Source organism: Gorilla gorilla, chromosome 10 (assembly GCF_029281585.2).
Source record: "Gorilla gorilla gorilla isolate KB3781 chromosome 10, NHGRI_mGorGor1-v2.1_pri, whole genome shotgun sequence".
Classification (NCBI taxonomy): Eukaryota; Metazoa; Chordata; class Mammalia; order Primates; family Hominidae; genus Gorilla; species Gorilla gorilla.
Window position 1 is genome coordinate 86,832,337 of NC_073234.2, and position 26,561 is coordinate 86,858,897.

A 26,561-nucleotide genomic window follows, 5' to 3' on the forward strand; every position below is an offset into this window, starting at 1 on the left:
AAGGCAAAAAAGGAATAAACTTCTTCCAACAAGGCTTTTTATGATGGAATTAATCTATTTCATATGATTGTACTCCAAACATTTTTAAGGCAATAATACAAAATATTTATAAAGCAAACTTTTGAGGAAATTCATTGAGATCACCATTTCTTATTTTTCTGCTAATTTAATTAAAACATCTCCCAAAGGCTCTACCCAACACCTCCCAAAGGTCCCCACCTCCCAACACTATTGCATTGGGGATTAAGTTTCAACATGAATTTTTGGAGGGGACAAAAACATTCAAACCATAACAGCATTAGAACAATTTTTCTCAGCAATGTTGGTTCTGCCTGTTACAGAGTGTTTTGGAAATTTGTGGGAGCATCTTTGGTTGTCCAGATGATTGGCGTGTAGCAAGCTGTCCTGCAATGTGCTGCACAGCCCAGCATAAAGAATTCTCCCTTATTCTGGCTTCTTACTTTTTTTGGTATTTATAGTTGATATGTCCCTCCATACCAACTATAAATCAGTACTTTAATGTGTAATTGTATTGAAACGTTTTATAAGATGTTCTGCATATGCTTAATAATTTGCACAGGAAAAATTAAATGGAATAAACAGATTCTCTCAAGATAATTAAATAAGTAACTTAGTTTATACATCCTGTCTATTCCTGATATTTTAAGATTTCTAGCCACACATTTAGTTTAAAATCGTGTTCGTAGCTGGGCATGGTGGCTCACGCCTGTATAATCCTAGCACTTTGGGAGACAGAGGTGACTGAATTACTTGAGCTCAGGAGTTCAAGACCAGCCTGGGCAGCATGGCAAAACCCCATCTCTACAAAAAATACAAAAATTAGCCTGGCATAGTGGCGAACGCTTGTGGTCCCAGCTACTCAGGAGGCTGAGGTGGGAGGATTTCATGAGCCTAGGAGGTTGGGGCTACAGTGAGCCAAGATTGCACCACTATACTGTAGCCTGGGCAACAGAGCAAGACCTGTCTCAAAAAATATATAAATAAAATAAAATAGTGTTAGTGCAGTAGAAGAATTACCTCAAAAGCCACAAAACAAAAATATATAGCCATGGAAATGTGCAACCTTTTTAAAATAACTGTCATTAAATTACCAGAGTAACAAGAAACACAGGATCTCATTGAATTTCATCAACAAAGTTTGCTTTATAAATATTTTGTATTATTGCCTTTTAAAGTTTTTAGAGCACAATCATATGAAATTTATGTTGTGATAATTATATAATGATTTATTTATCTGAGGGTGGCCAGCTTGTCGCTTTTTTAATCTTACTCTTTTACTGCCTAGCAAAGTCTACCACCCAACTTCTGAGAAGGGAGTTTTGTGACTATTTCTTTGTCCAATTCAGCCTCAATTCTCTGTTGCCTATGGAGGGATCTCCAGGGCCTTTTAAAGTACTGGGGAATTAATGCTTGCTTCAGAATGTTATGGAATTTTGAGACAGGATAAATATTCTCTGTGATATTTCCACACTATCTTGCCCTAACACATAGCGAATTATTTTGACACTATTTATCTGTAAGGAACACTCATTTGGAAGAATATTCATGCTCAATTGTAAGTGTCATACTTCCTGATTTTCTCCACTATGACGTTTGTAATTTGATTGGCATGTTATATTTATTTTAATAAAGGTTATTTCCTTCTTTCCCTTATAATATATAACAAGTATGATCTGTTATTACATATCATATTAGTCCATTTTCACACTGCTGTAAAGAACTACCTGAGACTGGGTAATTTATAAAGAAAAGAGCTTTAATTGGCTCACAGTTCTGCATGGCTGGGGAGGCCTCGGGAAACTTACAATCACGGCAGAAGCAGCAAGGCATGTCCTACATGGCATCAGGAGAGAGAGAGCGAGGGGGGATCTGCCACACACTCTTAAACCATCAGATCTCGTGAGAACTCACTCACTATCATGAGAACAGCATGGCAGAAAGCGCCCCCATGATTCAATCACCTCCCACCAGGTCCCTCCCCCGACCTGTGAGGATTACAATTTGACATGAAATTTGGGTGGAGACACAAAGCCAAACCATATCAGTGTCTCAACTAGTTTTTATTCTAGTATCCATCTAGACCTCTACTCTCATGTTCCCATTCTCATACAGAATGGCTTTTGATCACTTATTTTTCTCACACCCCACCTTATTCTTTAAAAGTGGAGGCAAATGGCTGGGTGTGGTGGCTCACACCTCTAATCCCAGCACTTTGGAAGGCTGAGACGGACAGATCACCTGAGGTCAGGAGTTTAAGACCATCCTGGCCAACATGCTGAAACCTCATCTCTACTAAAAATACAAAAATTAGCTAGGTGTCATGGTGCACCCCTGTAATCCCAGCTACTTGGGAGGCTGAGGCACAAGAATCTCTTGAACCCGGGAGGCAGAGGCTGCAGTGAGCCAAGGTAGTGCTACTGCACTCCAGCCTGTGCAATAGAGTGAGATTCTGTCTCCAAAAAAAAAAAAAAAAAGTAGAAGCAAGCATCTGATTCATTCATAAAAATGTTTCCTGAGGTAGTTGCATATGAGCATCATGTATATAATGACACTTACATCATCTTACTATAAATTACTTTTCTTATATTTCTTTTTTATAATACATTTAGGGCACAACAATAAAGTATATTGATTTTTTTCTTTGAAATAATGTGTGTAAATAGGCTATAATTCTATGAATTTTACTTAAGTATAATAGAAGTGGCATTACAAAATATTTGTTATTAAAGGGAACATTGAATCCAATATAGTTGAGAACCACAGTGCTAGAGGTAAAATGCTGAACAAGATAGACCTGTCCCCTACTCTCATGAAAACTCTCTTAACTGTTTTATAAAGTCCAAAAGTGGTTGGAGAAAAGAAATAACTAATGGTATTGTGATATGGTGAGAAAGATAATGTGAGAGTAATATTTGTCTGGGGCCCTGACCTGAGTAAGGGTGGTAAAGAGGGCATATGGACAAAGAAGAGAAAAATAATCTTGATCCAGTCTATTAAGATGGAGAATGAAGACAGCAGCAGCCATCCTTGGCTAGGTCTGTTTTACATTTACTGTGAATGCTAAAACATCACTAATATTTAAAGTTATTTTTCCTGTAAATATTGGCCCTAATAAAAAAATAAGTAATTGGTTCTGTACGGCAAAATACCCAGTCCATGGAATTCTGAACCAGGCTGTCCTCAACAAAGGTTCATTTTCTAGTGTAAGCCATTCCATCAAAGAATGGCTCATCCTTCTGCCACTCAACACCAAAACCAAAGCCACGTGGAGGTGATGGGTAAAACTAACCATAGAAAAGTCACAATTAGCCAGAATTCCCCTGTTCTCATGTAGACCCAGAATAGAGCCTTGATGGTTACTTGATATCTACACAGAGGACAAATAGGCCAAGGGAATACCTAAGAATTGAGCCATCAGTTGTAACCAAGTTCCCACTCAGCAGGTTATTTAATCTCCCTCTCCTTCACTGTACCTGTTCTTACTTAGTCCTGTTGGCAAAAAAAAAAAAAAAAAAAAAAAAAAGTAGGGGAGGGACCAAAAAATTGTGTAGAGTAGCATGGGGATGCTGTATGAAATAGTGATTATTTTAAAGCTCCTGGGGCAAAGAAATTAAGAAAATATAGAAGTCATCTTTTGTCTCTAGAGAAAGTATTCCATTTGCTTTTCCTAATCATATGTGAATGATAAAAATGAAGTTTTAAGTGCCTACACCTATATTCACTATCTTTCTATTGCATGTACTCAGTAAGGAGTATTTTCAAAAGAAATCAGCAGCCATGTGTAAATGTTTTGTTTCAATTGCACCCCCTAGCACTATAAACCTTGTAATTGTTTTCCCTCCCATTGGAATATCTTAAACAAAAACAGAATGTTCTAATTAACCCACTGGAGACTTATAATGATATAATAAAGATAACTTGCTCTTGTTTTGTCATTTGAAAGTAATTAAACAAAAGTTCCTTATTTAGGGAGTGATCAGGGCTTAAATTGTTTTTTTGTTTTTTAAGTTATATTCTTGGTGTTTTACTGGTAGATGTAGTTGAAAATTTAAATCATTAGGAGGTAGCGTGGGGGTAGCTTTAAAAGTTATCATCGGTCAGGCGCGGTGGCTCACGCCTGTAATCACAGCACTTTGGAAGGCCGAGGTGGGTAGATCATTTGAGGTCAGGAGTTCAAGACAAGCCTGGCCAACATGGTGAAACCCCATCGCTGCTAAAAATATAAAAATTAGCCAGCGGTAGTGGCGCACGCCTCTAATCCCAGCTACTCAGGAGACTGAGGCAGGAGAATCGCTTGAACCCGGGAGGCGGAGGTTGCAGTGAGCCGAGATCGCACCACTGCACTCCCGTGTGGGCAACAGAGTGAGAATGAGACCCTGTCCCCGCTCCAGAAAAAAGTTATCATCACTAAAGTTCATTTAACTTCCATTATCTGAAGAAAGATATATAAAGCAACAGAGAAAGTTCGCAACTATTCAATGACGAAAAGCTATCTGAAACTCTCATCTTCCACCTCAATTTTTCAGATATTTTAGGGAAATCATATTTTAAGAGTTTCACTGTTTGGTTAGTAAGGCAAAGGACAATGCAATACATACCTTGTACCAGTAATATATTATTTATTAATAAAAAGTTTAGACATCAATTAATTCTATTATCTTTATCTTATTTAAATGTAACACAAAAGTAAAGTAATACTTAGAAAACATTTTTGTGAACTTAAAATTGGATGATGGATTGAAACTGCTTGGGAAAATGTAAAAGAACAAAAATGTAAAATAACAATAAAATAACACAGAAATCCAAACTTTTAATATTCAGATAAATTATGCAAAACATAGAATTCAAGTTTCAATTCTCCTAATTCCCTAACTGGTAAGTGAAGTGTGGGGATCTTCCTAAAACTCACCTTTATTCCTAAGGAACCAATACATTTGAGACTCTTGATTTATGAAATTTTAATTGAATCTAAGTTTAACATAATGAAATTAGTTGAGTAGAACTATTGTAATACAAATGATGTAATTACGTTCCTTAGAAAACAATCTCAGGCATGGTGTTAAAGGCATAATTTTTATGATCTCCAAATATTTTTCAAGTCTTGTTTGTATATGAGCACGTATTTATATACATAAAAGTACTATAAATACTTTCATATTTTAATCCTCCAACACCTTTTCAACCAGATGATATTATTCCCATTATACAGATAAAAGACCAAGGGTGAGGAGGTTAAATGAGTTTCCTCTCCAAGACTAAAAGCTTAGGTCTTGTCTCCAAACCCAGTGCAGCTCTTCCTCAAGTTCAAATGAAGATTTTTTTTTTTTTTTTGAGACAGGGTCTCATTTTGTCCAGAGTAGGTAGGACTATAAGTACATGCAACCACTCTCACTTCCCCAAGTGAAAATATCCTATTAGAAATGTTTAGATAGCTAGGTGTAGTAACTCACACCTGTAGACCAGGCTACTCTAAAGGCTGAGGCGGGAGGATCCCTTGAGCTCAGGAGTTCGAGTCCAGTCCTGGGCAACAAAGCAAGATTCTCCTACCCTTCGTTTCTAAATAAATAAATACATAGGCTGGGCGTGGCGGCTCACACCTGGGATTACAGAATCCCAGAACTTTGGGAGGTTGAGGTGGGAGGATCCCTTGAGGTCAGGAGTTTGAGACCAGCCTGGCCAACATGGTGAAACCCCATCTCTACTAAAAATACAAAAATTAGCCGGGCACGGTGATGCATGCCTGTAGTCCCAGCTACTCGGGAGGCTGAGGCAAAAGCATTGCTTGAATCCAGGAGGCGGAGGTTGCAGTGAGCCGAGATTGTGCCACTGCACTCCAGCCTGGCGACAGAGTGAGACTCCGTCTCAAAATAAATAAATAAATAAATAAATACATAAATACATAAATATTTAGCACAGCATGGGGTAGTTCTCAGTGTGTGGTGCCCTGCTCAGCAGTATTGGCGTCACCTGAGAGCTTGTTACAAGTGTGAATTTCCTGGCCCTTCCTCAGACCTACTAAACCAGAAACTTTGGGATGGGGCCCAGCATTCTGTTTTAACAAACCTTCCAATGGCTTCTGATGAACCCTAAAGTTTGACAACCAATGGCATAGAGTTTTCTTTTTCTCTGGCTCATTAAATTGTCAAACCCAGTACAAAAATTATTAGTTTCGAGACAGGGCCTATTAATATACATTAAAAGGGCCAATTTTTACTGAATGCTCATCATGTAGCAAGCATTGTTCTATGAACCTTCACTCATTGAATCATCACAATGAGCCCTGCAAGGTAGGTGTTATTACTGATCACTGAGGCATGGAGAGATTTGGTGATTTTCCAGTCTCTAGTGGCAGAGAAGAGGTGGCCAGATTTGAGAATCCATATTCTTAACCATACCGTTCACATGCAATCTGAGAATTTACACAGTCAGCACATATGCCTCAAGAGAATGCTGCCTGGTGCACTGGAAAACACACCAAGCTTTGGAGTTAGACACACCTGGGTGGAATTCCAGCTAGTCAAGTAGTGAACAGAAAGAAACTTCCTTTGCAGAGATGGAAGAACCAGGCAGATTGTTTCTGAAACACAAATACAAGTTTGCAACTTAGTAAGTAGAAATATTTCTTTAAAATTTCTGCTTTCCTAAAATAGTCTTCTGCCTCAGGCTTACATGGACTACAAAATACTGGGAGAAAAAAAAATGTGCTGCAGAATTCTTGTGTTATAAACATTTATGAATAAGGTAGCAAAATATAAGGAATCTCATGGGAATTTGTTTCCATGCTATTTCCTCATTAGCAATGATATATTTTTATTTCATAGCTTCCAGGCGTTTCCATTCTGTAGTCCCCATATCATGAAAAACTGTTCAAGATTTTCAAGTGCAAGTGCAAAAACACAAATACTTCACAAAAAGAATTTAGCTTATATCAAAATAAAGCCATGCAGAGAAGGGAGACAATTTTAGCCTCCTACCATTATCCTTATTTCCATTTGGTGTAACTTATACAAGTAGCAGATCCTTTAAAAACATATATAAAAGCATGTCATTTTCCTACATATGCCCTTCAACAGTGGTTTCTCATCACACATAAAATAAAGCCTTATGGTGGCCGGCAAAGCCCTCCATGAGATGGTCTCAGGCTCTCTCTCCCAACCTCGAGTCCTCACTCATTCCTCAGAAACAGTTGGTCCTTTGCTGCTCCTTTAACAAGTCAAGCAAGCTCCCTCCAGCCTCCAGCCCTTGTACTTACTCTTCTCTTTTCCTTGGTAACTTTTCCCAAATGTTCACAAGGATTTTCTCCCTGTCTTCCTTCTGGTCTCCAGTTAAATATCACCTTTCAGAGAGACCTTCCCTGACCACCTTTAAAATAAAAATCTCACCCCCTGATACCATCTATCCCAAATTCATAGTTTTGTTTTTTATTCATAGTACTTATCACTTGTCTCATGTTAATATATTCATTTGTTCATCTTTAATTATCTTCACTCTTCACAGGAATTTCAGCTCCCCAAAAGACAAGACTTTGTCTGATGCTCTGTTGTTTTTCTGACACCTGGAACAGTGCCTGGCCTTGTTTAGGCCTGTTATTGTTCATTTTTTTTTAACATTTTTCTTTATTTCTTTTAACATACAGTATGCTGCAGAATAATCAGCTAAGACAGGTACCCACAGAAGCTCTGCAGAATTTGCGAAGCCTTCAATCCCTGTAAGTATAGTAGACATTGCAAAATACATTTAAGATCAATTTGGGAAGAAGCATTGAAATGTTCAGTTGACCATTTTAGTATGTTCCTTGGTTGGGAGTCATACCTAAATGTATTGTGAATGAGAGCCCATTAGAGTAACAACTCTTCATAGCCTCATTGAGCAATATGTATGGGAGGAACCAGTGTTGGAGTTTGGGGTTTTAGGGTGGACATTTCATTGCAACACCTCCAGTCCAAAGCACTGCTTCCAAGATCCTGTCCTACATTCCCTTGTAATATTCTTGCTTCTGAATTCGAATAAGAAATAGTGCTTTCCTTTTACCTGAAAAAAAAATAGATGCTGTAATCTAGACATTTTGACATCTTTGATTTATTCTGTTTTTAGATTATTTGAGTTGCCTTGTAATCAAGTTTTTTCAAGTCAAATAAAGGCTTACTTTTTTAGTACTGCCTATATAATACATTAGGGATCCTCAAGTCAGGAGCCTAAGATCTACTGGTATATCCTGAAGTTTCCCCATCACAGAACACAGATGTGCAGACATGGCCATAAACAATCCCACAGATACAAACATACCTTAGATCCACACACCACACACAGACACATGGACTCACAGAGGTGTTGGTGTTCCCTACTCTGAATCCACAACTTTTCCATCAGGAGTTTCCTACCCCCCTACACACACTGATTTAAAACTTCTGAATAAATAAAATTACTCACAAAAGAACATTCTCCCAGCTAAATGTTTTGGAACTTGTATTGTAAGCAGTTGATTTTAGTGATTACTTGGCAAGTCTATACCACTACTATTTAGTCAATAAATCTTCCTCCCATTAGAATGTATAAGTGTTTACAATATATTGCATGATTTCCAATATATCACACATGTGTGATATATGCTGTAATTTTACTTACACTGGAGATGCACATCTGCCAAACAAAATACTGGGTTGTAGTTCGTGATGAGGAAGATAAATGCATTAAAAGGGCAAATAAATATTGATAAATATTGTGGACTCCAGCTGAAAATTGTTGTAAAGAATCCTTCGGTTAATAATTACATGTAGTTTGCTTAATGCGTTTTACTGAGGTAACATAGAAGGAGGACTGTGAGATTTGAAGATGATACTTTCGTCCTTTGATCTTTTTTTTCTTTTTAATGAAAGAAAATCTGTGCTTGAGATCATTTTAAGCCTTTCACTCCAGTCAAACAAAGTGACTTCCTAGGTTTTCACCAGCCTAGAGATAAACAAGCCCACAAGGGCCCCTTTGTGGTATGAGATAGGTCTGTTGTATTTTCTGGAGCTCCTTAATGTCATGACAGTATCACTTCTCCTTTGTTGCACAAGCCTTTACCTGAAGGAAAGAAGAAACAGCTGGAGAAGCAAAACAGCCTCAAGTTGGGGTATCTGTGTGGCAAAATTGAAATGGTGATAATGGCGGTAGCCAATAGGAACTTTAAACAGCTGCAAGGCAGGCAGTAGATAGAAGGATAAGAGTTTGTAACCAAAAGCCACTATCAGCTGAAAGAAGATCACAAACAGAACACAAACAGAAGTGAACTCTTTGAGAAAGAGAAAACCATGAATCTTTTGTTCACTGGAACTGGTGGTGCCTGTCTGATAAAGGTGTTCAGATTTAGTTTCTTACAGTCTAGATATTCACTGTTCACCAGGTGTCTCTACATTTGGTTTCTGGTTTTGCAAAAAGAATAACATTTTGAAACTTTAAAAATATGTGTTCCCTGTGAAAAGGTCAAGGGTTAACTTTCTGGTTTGACACTGACCACATCCAAACTAAAGGATCTAGATAGATACTCGGCCCCCAGTTCACACTGGATTGTATCAGCTGGGTTATGCAATGTTTGTCAGGGGCCCCTTTGTCCAGAGCACAGACAGACCAGTGTGAGTGTTGAATGTTGGCAATGTGTGCCAGCGTCCCACTTTTTCTCACTGATATTTTTTGTGCAGCTTTGATGCAAGACTTAAGAGTTGTCAAAAAAAAAAAAAAGCATGATATTTTGGGAGGTTAAAGTGGGAGGATCACTTGGAGGCCAGGAGTTTGAGACCAGCTTGGGCAACATCGTGAGACACCCCCACCACCATCTCTACAAAATAAAAATTAAAAAACTTAGCCAGGTGTGGTGACATGTGCCCGCAGTCCCAGCTAGTCGGGAGGCTGAAGCAGGAGGATCACTTGGGCCCAGGAGTTTGAGGTTACAGGTTACAGTGAGCTATATCATGCCACTGCACTCCAGCCTGAGCTACAGAGCACCACCCCAGAGTAAGAAAAGAAAAGAAAAAAGAAAAGAGCATGATAAACATAGGCTGAACCACCAACCGTGCAGATACCATATTGTACCAACAAAAGGAGTGCCCTACCCATACATACACCAGGGCAGTTTGGAGGTTTAGGGTACATTGTGCCCCTTTAAAGTTCTATTGTCCTGGTTTTAAAGTATTTAATTGTACTTCTCCTTCTTCCTTTAAGCACGTCTAAAAATAAAAACATTAGTTTGAGTTTACTGATCATTACAAACATGCATTTCTTATCCATTCTCCATTCATTTTCCAGGCCATACGTTAGCCTCTGTGCTTCCATATCAAGAAAGTAATGATGAGAGTAGGACTCTGCCTCATCCACACTGCCAACGCCTAGAAAGTCTCCACTCCATTGCCATCTCTTCTTGGACTGGAGTCAACCCTTAGATCTTCACTTAGCCTTTTTTTCTACATGGTTTCCCTTTTTTTTTCTTTTCACTCTCTTGAATTCACTTTATTTTTCTCCACGTTATTATTTTTCTTGGATTATACATTCACTCTTTAAGAAGCACTCTACCCTTGATAGGGGCTGTGAGCTCATTGTCTTTATACATGCCTGGCCTTGTATAAAGAGTAATGGCAAAAACCACATTTACTTTTGCACCAACTGAATAACTTCTACAGTGGGCCTTCTCAACACTGGCTACAAATAAGATTCTTCTGGAAAGACCCAAAGCCTAGGCTGCAGCCTAGAACAATTAAAATCAGAATCTCTGGCCAGGTATGGTGGCTCATGCCTGTAATCTCAGCGTTTTGGGAGGCTGAAGTGGGAGGATCACTTGAACCCAGGAGTTTGAGACCAGCTTGGACAATATAGTGAGACCCCTGTCTCTCTATAAAAAATAAAAAAGTTAGCTGGGCATGGTGGCCTGTGCCTATAATCTCAGCTACACATGAGGCTGAGGTGGGAGGATCACTTGAACTCAAGAAGAATTCGAGGGTACAGTGAGCCCTGATCATGCCACTGCACTCTCTGAGGATAGGACTCATGCATGCACTAGTGTTTTCTAACTGGCTTAATTGTACAGTTAAGTATTTCCTAAGTGAAAATTAGGAAAACTATTGACCTGACCTGGAGCATTCCCTCAGATGATCTGCAAAGTATTCTCCAGAACTCTTTTCAAACCTGAAATTACAAGCTTGAGTAATGTAGTGAGATGCTGTCTCTAAAAATAATTAAGTAAATAAATAAAATTGGCTGGGCATCATGTGCATGACTGTAGTCCCACCTATGCTGGAGGCTGAGGTGGGAGGATCATTTGAGCCCAGGAGCTTGAGGCTGCAGTGAGCTATGATCCTGCCACTGCACTCCAGCCCGGGCAATAGAGCAAGACCCTGTCTCTGAAAAAAAAGAAAAGAAATACCTGAAATAATAACAAAATCCATACTTTGCATTCTTCTATGAGCTAATAATATACTTAAAATATAAAAGTCAGGCATTGTCTTATTTGTGTTTAATTGAAAACAGCTTGCATGCCTATGCATTCCACTGATAACCCAGGGAGATAAAGTTAAGAGGCCACATGCTCTATCACCCTGCTATTCAGATTTTTTCTGTGGGCCAGCAGCATCAGCACTGCCTAAGAAATGCAGAACACTTGGTCTCAGCTCTGTCTTACTTAAAAAAATCTTCATTTTAACAAAATCCTAGGTGATTCGTAGGCAAAATGCATTTGAGAAATTAAAATTGTTAGTGTTCTATAACACTAACAAAGTGGTCTACAAATCAAAAATGGTTGAAAACGACTGACGTAGATCATTTGCATTCTTTGCTCCACCCATATACACTTGGCTTCCTTGAATAAAGTTTAGGAAATTTGATACACTGAAATTGGTAACATTGCTGTGAGGAAGAAACAAATTGTGCTCATGTTTCAAGGAATGTTAATTTTCCACTTACTCCACATATACAAAAGATGTTTTGTTCATAATGGAAACACATAGGTACACTTGTGGTTTTTTTGTTTTGTTTTGTTTTTTGAGTTGGAGTCTCACTCTGTTGCCCAGGCTGGAGTACAGTGGTGCGATCTCAGCTCACCGCAACCTCCACCTCCCAGGTTCAAGCGATTCTTCTGCCTCAGCCTCGTAAGTAGCTGGAATTACAGGCACCTGCCACCACGGCTGGCTAATTTTTTGTATTTTTGTAGAGACAGGGTTTCACTATGTTGGTCAGGCTGGTCTCGAATGCCTGAGCTCAAGTAATCTGCCTGTCTTGGCCTCCCAAAGTGCTGGGATTACAGGAGTGAGCCACAGTACCCAGGCCACTTGTGTTCTTTTAACTCTTCTGATGCTAACAAATTGCTGGGCTAAGGAATAAGAGTGCAGGCCCACAAGCCAGAGCCCAGAAGCCCAGAGCCTGCCCCTGTACAGTATGTACATTTGGCTTCTGACATGGCAATGACTTCCCAGACACCAATTAGATTTTTTGTAATGTAATCAAATATAACCTAATTTCCTTTCTGTTTTTTGGAAGGGAATAGGAAATGTAATCAGAATTCACAGTAAGCTGTATTTTACCAAAAAACTTTTGGGAGTATAGACATTCGAGGACTAGAATCAGATTACAGTGATTTGATGGAAACTCAAAACTTAACCCTCCCATACCCTCACACTTTTGTATTAATAGTTAAGAAATCAATCTATTTAAAAAATTGCTTCATTTGTGATTGTCATTAATGAATTTTAAGCAACTCACTGTCACTAGTGAAGTTCAAGATGACCAAAGAGAGTTGCATATTCATGTTTGTCCAGATAACCAGAGTACTATTTAATGCCTGTTGGTTTTTATTCCAAGTGTGCACAAGTGAAGCTAACTGTGGAATTTGCATAATCGCAAAGGTAATAGGTTGGCAAATAGAAAATGAAAGAAGAATTAAACATATCTTTATTATTGTCTCTATTCTCCAATTAACTAATATTCATCTTCAGAATATGACTATATTTTAAAACCCAAGAATAATGTATAATTCCTGCCTGGCACACCAGCTGCCCATACATCTTATTATGATATCATCTTCAGGGCTGTAGAACCCACCCCTGGACTCTATAAAATGTCAATAACTTCATCAGACTCTGCATGGTAATCTTGTCCTTACAGTAGTCAAAAAAGAGAGAGAAAATAAGTGAGAGGAATGGGTGAGGAGGAAGACATGGGGCTCACAGTGCTGAGCAGGAGGTAAGACAAGCCTAGAACCAGGAGCAGTTTTCTCCCATTAATATCCAGGAGGCTATTGGGCTTCAGACATGGCATATAGAATGGGAAGGAAGTAACAGAAGACAAGGAAGTGTAAGCAGACCAAAAGAAAGAAGATGAGGTAGCCAAAAGAATAAGATTAAAGGATCAAAGGGGTTAAAACAACAGTGGTTTTAGTATTGGTGACATTCCTTCCACTAAAATAGTCTCCAGAAACAGAAATCACAAGCCTATACAATAAAAATGAACCGTGACTTTAGTTTGTTTTGCTTTCTTCACAAAAGTGCCAGGGTATTAGGTACGTATTGGGATGGAGGTGAACTTAGAAGTTCTAGAGGCCAAAGCATTTGTCTATTGCACAGTGAAGCGTTCACTTCACGGAACCATATGCAGATCAGCACCCACTGAATTCTTATGAGGAGGAAAAGTTTTGCCCGGACTCTTCTCCAATTTAAACATCGGGGAGAATTATTTTAACAGGAAAAGCTCCTTCTACATAATGTTTACAAGAAGAGAGAGCTAAAATTGGAGCATTATCTGCAGAATCATATAAGGAGGGAAAAGTGAATACTTTATGCAATAGCCATGCATGAAAGATTCTTATATCAGGTTACCTGCCAGTCCTCTGATAAATTGCATGCATGGCAGTCATATCAGAGAAATAAAGAGAATATGGATGTTATGGAATGAGAAGTAAAATAAATTTTTTTAAAGCTTGTGGTGTAAAATGAAGGTTAACTTTGGAAAGTAGATTGAACTCTTGGCTACAGAGATGACAACCATATAAGTGAGGCACAGTCTTTCTGCCTTTTCAGGATAAGCAGGGTCTGTGATCAGTTGTGAAAAGACACATAAGGAAAGCAGCAGAGAATGGGAATATTGCAAAGACAAAATCAGAATGTGGAATTGAATGCACTTCCATGGTTATCAAAGCAGCAGCCTCCCATATTTACTAAACAGTTTTACTTCCATCATCATGCTTTATCCTCACAGAAACCTCATGAAGTAGGTGCTGAGATTATTCCCTCCTTAGTACTGAGGAAGCAAAGAGTGCAGAGAGGTCAGCTGATCTTCCCAAGGTCACATGATTTGTAATGGAGTCAGGCTAGAGGTGAGTCTGGGATAAGAACCCTAGTTTGCCACCAGATTCCAGAATCTGCCCATTTCACCACCACATTATCTTACCTCCCCCAGAGAATCCTCTGCAGAAAATGGGCACTGATGAAAAGAAGGAAAGGCTTGACAGAAATACATATTATACCTGTAGACATATAATTGTGAATGTTTATAAAAAGAAAGGGAAGTTGGAATGCTGCAAAACAGAAAGAAATAAATGAAAGAAGGGAAGGCAACAATATCAAAGCGTGAGCCAGTCAACCTTTTCGAGTGTTTCTCTGTGCATTTACTTGTCTGGTCCCTCACTACCTATGAGGTAGAAACTGTCTCCACTTTTCTGATGAGGAAACCATAGGTGAGAAAGTGAAAGGCATCCTACCACTAATGCAAAAGTAAGGGTTGATTAGACAAAGACAAGAAAGAAGAACATTCCAGACAGAGGGAACTATGTGTGCAACTCCTTATATTGGTGGGGGAAACCTGGTATATCAAGAAACAGAAGATCAGTGCAGCTGAAGCAGAAGAAGTGAGGTGGAGAGACGTGCAAGAAGAGCACATCTAGTGAGGCAGGTGGAGGCCAGACCCCTTGAAAGATATTTGGGACATGTCAAGGATTTCAGTCTTTACTGTAAAAGCAATGGGAATCCGTCGGAGGGTTTTAAGGCTGGCAGGTGGGGGTACTCAGATCTGTGTCATTGCAATAGTCTAGGAGAGAAAGGAGAACTTCATCAGGTTAGGGACGGTGGAGATGAAGAAAGGGAGATGGATTCGAGAAATATCTAGGAGATGAAATTACCAGTGTTTGGTAATGAATTGGCTGTGAAGAATGAAGCAGAAAGAGGTGTGGAGAATAATTTCTAAGTTTCTGATTTATACAGCCATGTGCTTACTGAAGCCAGTCACTGGGCAAGACACACTGGGAGACGGCTATACATATTTGGGGAGTGTGTGGTTCCAGGATAATGAGTTTGGTCTTGAGCACTTGTGTTTGAGGAGGAACAACTAAGTAGAGATGTCACATAGTTTGAAATCCAGATCTGGACTGAAAGAAAAAAAAAAAAGTAAAATCTAGTTTAGGTCCCCCAACCATGCATTCCTCTTCACCTAACACTTCATTATAATGATTGATTTGTCTGACTACCCTTTAGAAAACATGCTCCATAATGGCTGGGACCATGCCTCCCTGGTTTACTGCTAAATCTTCAGCACCAGGTAGAGTAGCTAGGACAAAGAAAGCACTAGGACATACTTATTGGACTGAACTGAAACCTCAAACTCTTAAGTATTGATCTAGACAGCTGCTCAGATGAGATCGGGCACATTCAAGGTGATAGGGCCATAGGCTAGACAGCCACTCAAGGTCAGTTCATCTCCCCTAGTTTAACTGTAACCTGCATTCATTCATCTCCCTGGCTCCAAACTCTTACCTCTGTACCCTGGCTTTCCCACGTGCCTTTCCTGGGCTGGGAGTTGGACCCAGTGGTTCCTGCAGAGATTTTAGAGTTGATCTACCTGCCAGAATTAGTTTTCCCATTGTCTCAACTGAGGATTCCCCATTCCAAGAGTAAGACACAGGAAAGAACCATGATATTAAGTCTTGGAAGGTTAATGAGATTCAGATAGGCAGTGGGTAGGGGATGCTCATGAACAAAAGGCCCAGAAGTACTGTGGGAAAGAGCCAGAAAAGAGACTTGACTGGGACAGAGAAATGAGGTAAAAGTTTGGCCAGATAAGGTAAGTAGAGAGCTTTGAATATCAGAATGGAAAGTTAGGGTTTAAAAGGGATGATAATGTGGAAGAACTGTAGATTTCTAACAGGGAAATTACTTAGGGTGTAACTTCAGGGAGATTAATCTGGCAGCAGCCTACAGGATTAATTGAAGAGATAAGAGATCAAAGGCAAAAGGACCAGCTCAGAGGCTGTTGCAGTAATGCAGGTGTGAAGAGATAAGAGAATTAACTAGACAGTGGAAATGGAAAGTCTCGGAGATGAAGATAAATGGAAAGAACTTAGTGAATGATTGGCTGGATGGCAATGGAAGATTCAAAAATGACCCCTAGATTTTAAACCCTGGTGATACCTGGAAGACTAATAGTGCCCCTGATAGAAAAAGGGTCTTCATTTTCTCTGAAGAAAAATAAAACTGAAGAAGTTATTGCTCACATTACATTGGCTGTAGATCATTTCCTTGCTACAGTATTCACAGCAGTGGTGATCTCTGAGCTCACCAAGCAACTTTTAATGTGATTTGACTTTAAAATATATTCCTTATTGGAGTCTTGCACTCCTCAAAGACGCCAGAGAGACAGAGGTTTGGTTCCTTTAGACACTTCATCTGGCTGCTAGTCAAGACAGCTGATTAGTCTCTAAATTATTGCACTTCAATGAACCTGTAGACTTTCTCTCTCCCCAACCTGGAGAGGGAGAAAGGAGAAATTCTTTCTTTTTTTCTTTGTCTTTTTTTTCTTCTTCTTTTTTTTTTTTTTTTTTTTTTTGTTAACCATTTCAGAGGTAAGTCTAAAGCAATAATTTTTCTTAATGTGGTAACTTCCACATTAAGTTTACCAGTAAATAAGATGGTGATTAGAAAGACAAAAGCACAAATTTCCCATATAAGCAATCATGTTATTTAATATCTTCCTAGATAGGCTTAATATCTCCCTGGATATTAATTTGGAATCACACATTATGGTCTCCATAAATATTAAAAAAAAAACCACCACCACAACAAAAGTGACCCTGGTGTTATTGCAAAGAATTAATATAAATCAATATGGATTCAAGCTGTAAGAGTACATATAGATTAAATAATAGGCCGATAGTATTATAATAGTTCTGTGACAAATTTAGCTCCAATGATCCACTGATTCCAGGGCAATAAAATTTCAGTGCAATAAAATTTCATCACAACAAAAAATGTATGTACTTTGTTAAACTGTAATGTATGCAGATACAGAACTACACGATTTTCACTTTATTGAAAAAGTAAAATAATAATCAAGAATGCTTTTATTTCTTAAAATTTATAAATGAACTATATTGCTGTGGTTTTTTGGCTTTCATGACTTGTTCAAAGTGGTCTCACAAAATGTACAATGTACTGTTTGAGAGGGTTGGTCACCTCTTTAAAACTTATTTTTTTAAAATGCTCATCCAGGCCAGGAGCCGTAGCTCACACCTGTAAACCCAGCACTTTGGGAAGCCAAGGCAGGAGGATTGCTTGAGCCCAGGAGTTCAAGACCAGCCTAGGCAACATGGCAAGACCCCATCTCTACAAAAGTAAAAAATAAAAATAAAAATAAATCTTTTTATAATGCTCATCCAGCCGGGCACAGTGGCTCACCCCTGTAGTCCTAACACTTTCGGAGGCCAAGGCGGGGGGATCACTTGAGATCAGGAGTTTGAGACCAACCTGGCCAACATGGTGAAACCCTGTCTCTACCAAAAAATACAAAAAATTAGCTGGGCATGGTGGTGTACACCTGTGGTCCCAGCTGCTCTGCTGGGGAGGCCGAGGTGGAAGAATCACTTGAACCCAGGAGCAGAGGTTGCAGTGAGCTGAGATCCTGCCACTGCACTCCAGCGTGAGTGACAGAGTGAGACCCTGTCTCAAAAAAATAAATAAATAAAATGCTCATCCAAATATAAAATAGCAATATCAGTCATAAAAATGCGTTGCTTCATAACTCTGTTTATTACAAGAATCCCTATAAACTGTATTATGCAGCTGCGACATTCTTCATACTTTTGGCTTTTTTTTTCCTCCAAGTCATCCATGTTAATAATTGACATTATTACAGTCATCTCAGATATGGAATTAACCAAGATCAATGGCTTATCTTTTGACTAACACTTTACTTCTTATAGTTAATGGCTCATCAAAGACATTCTTAAACAAAGATACAAATTTGTGTGATACATTGACAAGGTGTCATATACGAGATACGTATAAAGGGCCATTTTCTGGAACAACAATAGCAATAATGATCTGATACATTCTCTAATCTTTACAATAACACCATTTATAAGTGGAAAGTTTTTTCAGGGAGTATGGAGCAGATTGGCAAAATGTTTCTTGTAAAAGAGAAAATTTGCATTATTAACCCTTTCACATAGAAATATTAGGAAGAAAACTTTAAACACAAAGAAAATGAGCTTATTTTATTTGGTGGCGGGGGCAGGTGGGGTTGCCTGAACATAAAAGATTAATTGTTTGAGGCCTAGCACTTTGGGAGGCCGAGGCAGGCAGATCACCTTAGGTCAGGAGTTCAAGACCAGCCTGGCAAACATGGGGAAACCCCGTCTCTACTAAAAATACAAAAAAATTAGCTGGGTATGGTGGCATGCACCTATAATACCAGCTACTCAGGAGGCTGAGGCAGGAGAATTGCTTGAACCCAGGAGGTGGAGGTTGCAGTGAGCCAAGATTGGGCCACTGCACTCCAGCCTGGGAGACAGAGTGAGACTCAGTCTCAAAATATATATATATATATATTAACTGTTTGCCTGTTACCTTCTAGCTGTTTGCCACATAGAACACATTGATATGACAGAACCGCATTCACAGTGAACATGGAGTTATGTTTTATTTTTATTTTACCTAATACTGGGTAACATTCATCTCTGTTCTCGCATCCATCCAGTTGCCCAGGCCAGAATGCTGAATCACCATAGCTTCCTCACCTTCCTCTCTGGCCACATCTGGGGAGTCACCAAGTTCTGCCAGGCCCACATATTTAACATCTCTCATAGTGGGCCCTTCCTCACCATTTTCACACTTCCTTCAGGCACTCATCTTTCTCACCCTGATGACTGCAACTGCCTTGGTAATGTACTTTCCCACTAGGCCCTCCTACACACTGCTATTAGAGTGACCTTTCTATAGCACATGTATTATGAGGGCCTCCGGTCAGAAAGCCTACGACACCCCCATTTCAGACAAACACTTTCATGCAAACCTTGAAGACTGCTGGGAGAGGATAAGTCATTTCTTATAGGCAGGTAGCCCAGAAACCTGGGAGTGATGTCATCCAGACTCCACTTACTTTGGATACTCAAAGTTATTGAGGCCCCTCAGGGTGAACTTGATGGTTTTGACCAGGTCCAGTGGTGGGAGAGGCAACCACTGGGACCATAAGAGACAGTCCCCTTGGCCAAGCAGCTTGAGCAGCAGAGCCTCTTCAGTAATTGTGGAGTCTTCGACCTCAAGCCCTCCCTCCAGAGAAGGAATGATTTCAACACACACCCAAAAGTCATACCATGACCCTTCCTCATCAGTTGTAGCCCTCTAAGTAACATTGCAAAGACTCATACTTAATAAGAACTCTGTTCTTGCACCAGGTGTTATAATATTTTTCCTCAGCCATTTTAGCCTTTTGGACACCAACTATTCTATTGCTGGCCTAACACAGAAGATGTGCATCCTCTTTTCTCTGTGATGGAAACCTTGCTATAATACTAATTAAAACATGCAGTGTAGCTGCTGAACATAGATTAAAGAATGTATGGTAAATAGAGAAACACCAGCCCATATGGCAAGAAAATGGCAATCTCCCATAGACAGATGTGAAATGACAAAGGGTTAAGAAACTTCAGGAAGAATAAAATAAATTTTTAAAGGGAAAAAAATGATACCACTTCCTAAATTTGAAGGTTTTCCTCAAATAATAAAGTCTGTCATTAAACAGTAGAATGCTTACTGTTTACAAAACACATTCGTATTTTCTCATTTAATTCCCAAAGCAATTCTGTGACATGTGATTCTGCCTTATACATGTGAACATTGACCCACAAAGAGAGATATCAATATGCCCTCAAATCTTGGAATTAAATGACAGTGTCTTGACTTAAATCTGTGTCTCAAGTCTCCTAATTCAGTGCACTTTCCAGTTTACCACACGCCGATTATGTAGGTGGCTATAGATGGCATAAGATGTAGGGAAAATTTTTGTTTTACCTATAAATTATATATACTATATACTATAAACTATATGTAACAGACCCCCCCAAAAGGACCATAAAGTGGGTGCTATTTCCGATATAGTGATCACTTTTCAGATGGCATTTCAAGATCATAATTAAGAGCTTTTATCTGAATGAAGGCAAGGCCACTCATTATTGAAAGTGTTTTACTTTGCTGCACAGAACTGCAGACAGGTTTGGGGCTGCCTCCGTCACAATTTCAATGGATGCTTAAATGGCCAAGATGCCAAGATCATTGCTAGAAACTTTCTCTGAAAATGCCATCACTTCTTTGACCTTCAGAATGCAGATATTATAATCAGTGGTGTATCAGGAACAAAACTATTTGCCTTGTTGCACTGTGTGTGTGTGTGTGTGTGTGTGTGTAGATATATATACACACGCATAGCAATAATAGTAAAGGCTGAAAAAATAAGGGTGACTTCTATAAGTCTAATTGCAGGCACCTCTAAGTTATTTCTATTATGAGGATTGAAAGAAATAGCCTGCATTTCTCAGAACTGAAATTCACTGACAATCCAGCACTCATTTTAGCCACTTTTGCTTAAGCAAAATTTGAATTTACCTTTATTTTTCTGAATGGTTTCAATGGTCAAAAGACAAAAATACAAAGTGTTAACCAGCTTCACATAATAATATTTAAAATCATTAAGGTACTTTATATTTACAAAGTCCTGTTGTGTTATTTCCTTAATCAGAAAGCAACCCTATAAGATAGGAGTTATCCCTGTTTTACGGATGTGAAAGCTGAGGTCTGTTGATTTGGCCAAGGTCATACAGCTTCTAGAATTGGCTGGAACCTGGTACTTCCCATTCCAAATCTCTGCACTAATTTATGGATTCTAAGGTGCCTACACACACACACACACCCCCTCTGTGACTTGCACAAAATGGAAATAACAAAGAAATACTTAAAAGCAGAACTATATAATGTAGTTATTTTTGTTGCTACTGATAATAAGTCTATTATGGAACCATATTTTATATGTGTATGTCTTCTTGTACCAGATAGTGATGTTTATCTTATACCTGACTGCTAAAATATTGCATTTTTCAAGCATATGAATAGAGAATGTTCAGCTGCCTGAAAAGACCAGATTGACGTAATATGAACTCTTTGTTTACTTACTGAATGGACACAGCTTCTGCCCTGTCAGCTGCTTTGTCCACAGTCTTAACCTTGTTGTGGAAGAAGCACCTGTATGAATGACTGGATAGCTAATTCTATACTCCTGTTTAGCCTTTGGGTCTTCTGTTAAGAGTAAATCACATATAGAAGCAGAGTGTAGAATAGTGGTTGCCAGGGGCTGGGAGTGGGAGTGGTTGAGTGGGGAGATGTTGGAGAAGGGGTACAAAGCTTCAGTTAGACAGGATGAATAACTTCTGAAGAGCCATTGTATGGCATGGTGAGTACAGTTAATAATAATATATTGTATACTTGAAAATTGCTAATAGATTAGATCTTAAATGTTGTCACCACAAAAAAATGTTAAGTACGTGAGGTGATGGATATGTTAATTAGCTTGATTTAATCATTTTACAATATATACATATATCAAAACATCACATTGTACACCATAAATATATGCAATTTTTATTTGTCAATTATTCCTTAACAAAGCTGGAGAAGGAAATTAAATCAGATAATGCCTTTGAGTGTAAACAATATACCTGAATTAGGTTTAGACCACTGAGGCCAGGTGGATATGAACTCTAAAACACTGCATTTAGAAGGAGTATCATTTATTGAGAGCTTCTTATATGAAGAAACTGTTTAGTAGAGAGATGTGTTAATGCTTCACTCAGGACATCTGAAGGTCTATGCTGTTGAGCATTAAATCTGGGAATATTAGTATTTAGAGTGTTCGATCTCTGAAGAATTCTCCTGTCTTACTCATTTCATTTCAGATAGCAAATTGGTATAAGATAATAGTGTGGAGGCCAGATTACATACTTTTTTCTGTGGGGAAATGAAACGTGATTCATAAAAGATATTTGTCCAGAGAAATGGCTATATTAACATTGGAAACTGATACCTGGGTCACTTCAAGATACAGCAGAAACTTTGGTAGGAACATAAAATACCAAAGAAGACAATCCTATGACTTCATGCTGAAAGAGCCTTTTCCATAAATGCATCCCAGTGTATGTAATGAACTTTAAGTTTTGTCATTTTCAAGACTTTTATTTTTTTATTTTTATTTTTTATTTTCTGTTGGCCAGGCTGGAATACAGTGGCAAGATCTCGGCTCACTGCAACCTCCACCTCCTGGGTTCAAGCAATTCTCGTGCCTCAGCCTCCCAAGTAGCTGGGATTACAGGCATGCACCACCACGCCCACCTAATTTTTGTATTTTTGGTAGAGATGGGGTTTCACCGTGTTGGCTGGGCTGGTCTTGATCTCCTGACCTCTGTCTCCCTAAGTTCTGGGATTACAGGCATGAACCACTGCGCCCAGCTCAAGACTTTTAGAAACCACTCATACTTTGTTTTTTTTTTGTTTTTTTTTTTTTAAGACAGAGTCTCACTCTGTTGGCCAGGCTGGAGTGCAGTGGCATGATCTCAGCTCACTGCAGCCTCTGCCTCCTGGGTTCAAGCAATTCTCCTGCCTCAGCCTCCCAAGTAGCTGAGACTACAGATGTGCATCACCACACCCAGCTAATTTTTTTTGTATTTTTTATAGAAATGGGGTTTCGCCATGTTGGCCAGGCTGGTCTGGAACTCCTGACCTCAGGTGATCTGCCCCCCTCAGCTTTTCAAAGTGCTGGGATTACAGGTGTGAGCCACCGGGCCCAGCCACCACTCACACTTTCAATGCATAAACGACTGGCAATGACCAGTCAACATATCAACAAAAACATAGAAGCTCATATTATTGTCTCTAACCTTTAATCAGTGCAATAGTTAAGGAGAGTTTACATGTGTGCTTTACTTCTAGTCAAACAAAAGCAATCACCTCTTTATCTCCTGATGAAATTATACCTTATTTGAGCATAAGCCAGGCACATTGTTGCTAGAGAAAGGAAAGAAAGATGGTGTTGAATTTTCTAAACATTTGTGGCTCCATTTGTTGACAAAACCTTAAGATGTTTGAAAGCTGTGTTTCTGTTGCCGACAATGATAGCTGTTCTATTGGAAATTTAATTGTAAATGGGGTATGATACCCAACTCTTAAAATTTGCTCCAAGTGACGTTATCTCAGCGATTATCAAAATGGGGCCCAGGGAGGGCCTTTGAGGCATCGCTTGTTCCTTCCCATTCAGTCCGTAGAAGTAGGAATCAGAAGATGATTGAAGTGGCATAGTGGCGAAAAGTGAGGAAGCTGCTTTCTATAGAAATGAGCTTCCTCCCAACAAAGAATTTCATTTCTAAATTGTTTAATTTTGGTTTGCAGGAGATTATTTTGTGATCCTGGTGTGCTTCCTGCATCTGTTTAGTCTTAAATGCTTCCGAAAACATTTTTCAAAATCCACTTCTGATTTTCTAATCCTTCCTAATACATGGACCACTAAAATACAACTCTTCTTTTTTTTAATCCTACCTTTGAAAATGCAAATGTGTGGGTCTTAAAAGCAGATTGGGAAAAAAAACAAGTGAGGGCTGTTGGAAGCATAGTTTGAGTGATGTTGGTTCTAGTATTCATGCATCTTACAGAAAATTGCAAACGATGGGAGTTTTGTCACTTCCATATGAAAAGTTAGGACCTTTAAATTATAGCCACTGTTTATGTTGGACTGGGGCAAAATAAATGTATTGCACTCCCTCTGCTGGCTTTGAGGTGGCAACAGCTCATTAACCAGACTTATTTTTAGATGTATTTCCCCATTTTAAAACAGATAAAAATGGAGTGTGGGAAAAGGAAGCAAAAGCTGGAAAGTTGTTGATTTTATTATTCATTTAAAATGTCAGAAAAACAAACAGCTGCTTCACACAAATGGTTAGGATAAGCAAGAAAGCCAGCAGTTTTCAGGCCTTTCAGTGTTGTCCTAAGAAAAAGGATGGGGCCCCTTCTCTGTTTTCCCTGAGGCATGTCTCTAACAGTCTTTAAAAATGTACTCAGTTCCAGTGAGAACACGTGGACACAGAGAGGGGAACATCACACACGGGGGCCTGTCGGCAGGTGGGGGGCAAGGGGAGGGAGAGCATTAGGACAAATACCTAATGCATGTGGGGCTTAAAACCTAGACGATGTGTTGATAGGTGCAACAAACCGCCATGGCACATGTATACCTGTGTAACAAACCTGCATGTTCTGCACATGTATCCCAGAACTTAAAGTAAAATACAAAAATTAAACAATAAAAAAAAATTACTCGGCCAGGTGCGGTAGCTCACACCTGTAATCCCAGCACTTTGGGAGGCCAAGGTGGGCGGATCGCATGAGGTCAGGAGTTCAAGACCAACCTGGCCAACATGGTGAAACCCTGTCTCTACTAAAAATGCAAAAATTAGCCAGGTGTGGTGGCAGACGCCTGTAATCCCAGCTACTCGAGAGGCTGAGGCAGGAAAATCGCTTGAATCCGGGAGGTGGAGGTTGCAGTGAGCAGAGATCGCACCATTGCACTCCAGCCTGGGCGACAAGAGCGAGAGACTTCGTCTCAAAAAAAAAAAAAAAAAAAAAAAAAAAAAAAAAAAAAAAATTACGCAGTTCCTTCAAATACCGAAATGAAATAATCTTTTCCCAGAGCTTACTGAACAACTTATTAGACTAGTATGTTTAGTATGTTCAAAACAGTCAGGGAAAGCAAAAACATTCCTTTGGCTTAGGGTGGGAGGAGGAAAAGGGTATCTCTATGCTAGTGTCAGAAAGAAACTAAAAGATCATCACACTGAAACTCCATACCTCAGGGGAGGCTACTTCCATCCATGAGAGAACATCACCTACAAGCCTGGAAGAGAATTATAGCACCATGGAATTTTAGAGCCAGAGGACCTAGGAAGCAACAGTCTACACATGAATGAGAAGGAGAGATCATCTAGAGAGGAAAATGCTCCAGGTGTCAGGGCTCTCGGGGACCCCAGGCCCTGTTCCACTCTTGTTCATCATGCATGGGGAGGGTTTTCCTGCAAAGTTGACCTTCTGCTTGGGCTTTGCTCTCTTTTCCATTCTTGCTTTCTTTCTTCCACAGGCGTCTGGATGCTAACCACATCAGCTATGTGCCCCCAGGCTGTTTCAGTGGCCTGCATTCCCTGAGGCACCTGTGGCTGGATGACAATGCGTTAACAGAAATCCCCGTCCAGGCTTTTAGAAGTTTATCGGCATTGCAAGCCATGACCTTGGCCCTGAACAAAATACACCACATACCAGACTATGCCTTTGGAAACCTCTCCAGCTTGGTAGTTCTGTAAGTTTTATTGATTTTGCTCTCTTTTAACAGTTTCTAATGTCGCTGGAAGACCTTGGCCTTAAAATGCTGGCTCTTCAAAGCTCAAATGGGGACATTTTAAGGGAGGAAAACCTCCTGAGCCCCTCCCCAAAATGACTTATAAATGCTCCAATTGTGTAAATGACTTAAACAATACTTATCAAGTACCTGCTAGATGCCAAGCACAACAGGGCATACAAAGATAATGAAATATGACCTGTGCCTTAGAGAAGCCCATTGCACGTTGCACAAGGAGTCACCGCACTGTACAGTTAGTACAGTAACCTAAGTTAAACATTCCTTATTTTAAAAAATAATTGATAATTCAGGTCAAATTGAAAGATGCTCTTCTTATTATCTAATAAGAACTTTTTGAACCCTTACCAAGGAAAGAGAAGTGAGAACAAATGATGTAACTGCTCAATGAGTTCTTTTTGCCCACTGCCCAAATAGAGCCAATTTATTAAGACAAGAGAATTGCAATAAAGAGTAACACACAAGGCCGGCACAGTGGCTCATACCTGTAATCCCAGCACTTTGCGAGGCCAAGGCGGGTGTATCACTTGAGGTCAGGAGTTCAAGGCCAGCCTGGTCAACATGGTGAAATCCCACCTCTACTGAAACTACAAAAATTAGCTGGGCGTAGTGGCACATGCTTGTAATCCCAGCTACTAGGGAGGCTGAGGCCGGAGGATCAATTGAACCCAGGTTGCAGTGAGCCAAGATTGTGCCACTGCCCTCCACCCTGGGGAAGAGAGTGAGACTCCGTCTCAAAAAAAAAGAAAAAATAGTTTAGCACACATACAGCCAGCTCAATGGAAGACTAGAGTTTTATTATTACTCAAATCAGC

General features: G+C 39.5%; 1 protein-coding gene across 1 annotated transcript in view; it reads left to right on the top strand.

Annotated features, from left to right (window-relative positions):
• Positions 1 to 26,561, top strand: part of LGR5 (leucine rich repeat containing G protein-coupled receptor 5) — a 146,945-nt gene that overhangs the window by 88,596 nt on the left and 31,788 nt on the right. The window contains exons 4-5 of the mRNA XM_031000975.3: positions 7,658 to 7,729; positions 25,474 to 25,689. Coding sequence (XP_030856835.1) covers positions 7,658 to 7,729; positions 25,474 to 25,689 — 288 coding nt within the window. The remainder of the gene's footprint in view (positions 1 to 7,657; positions 7,730 to 25,473; positions 25,690 to 26,561) is intronic.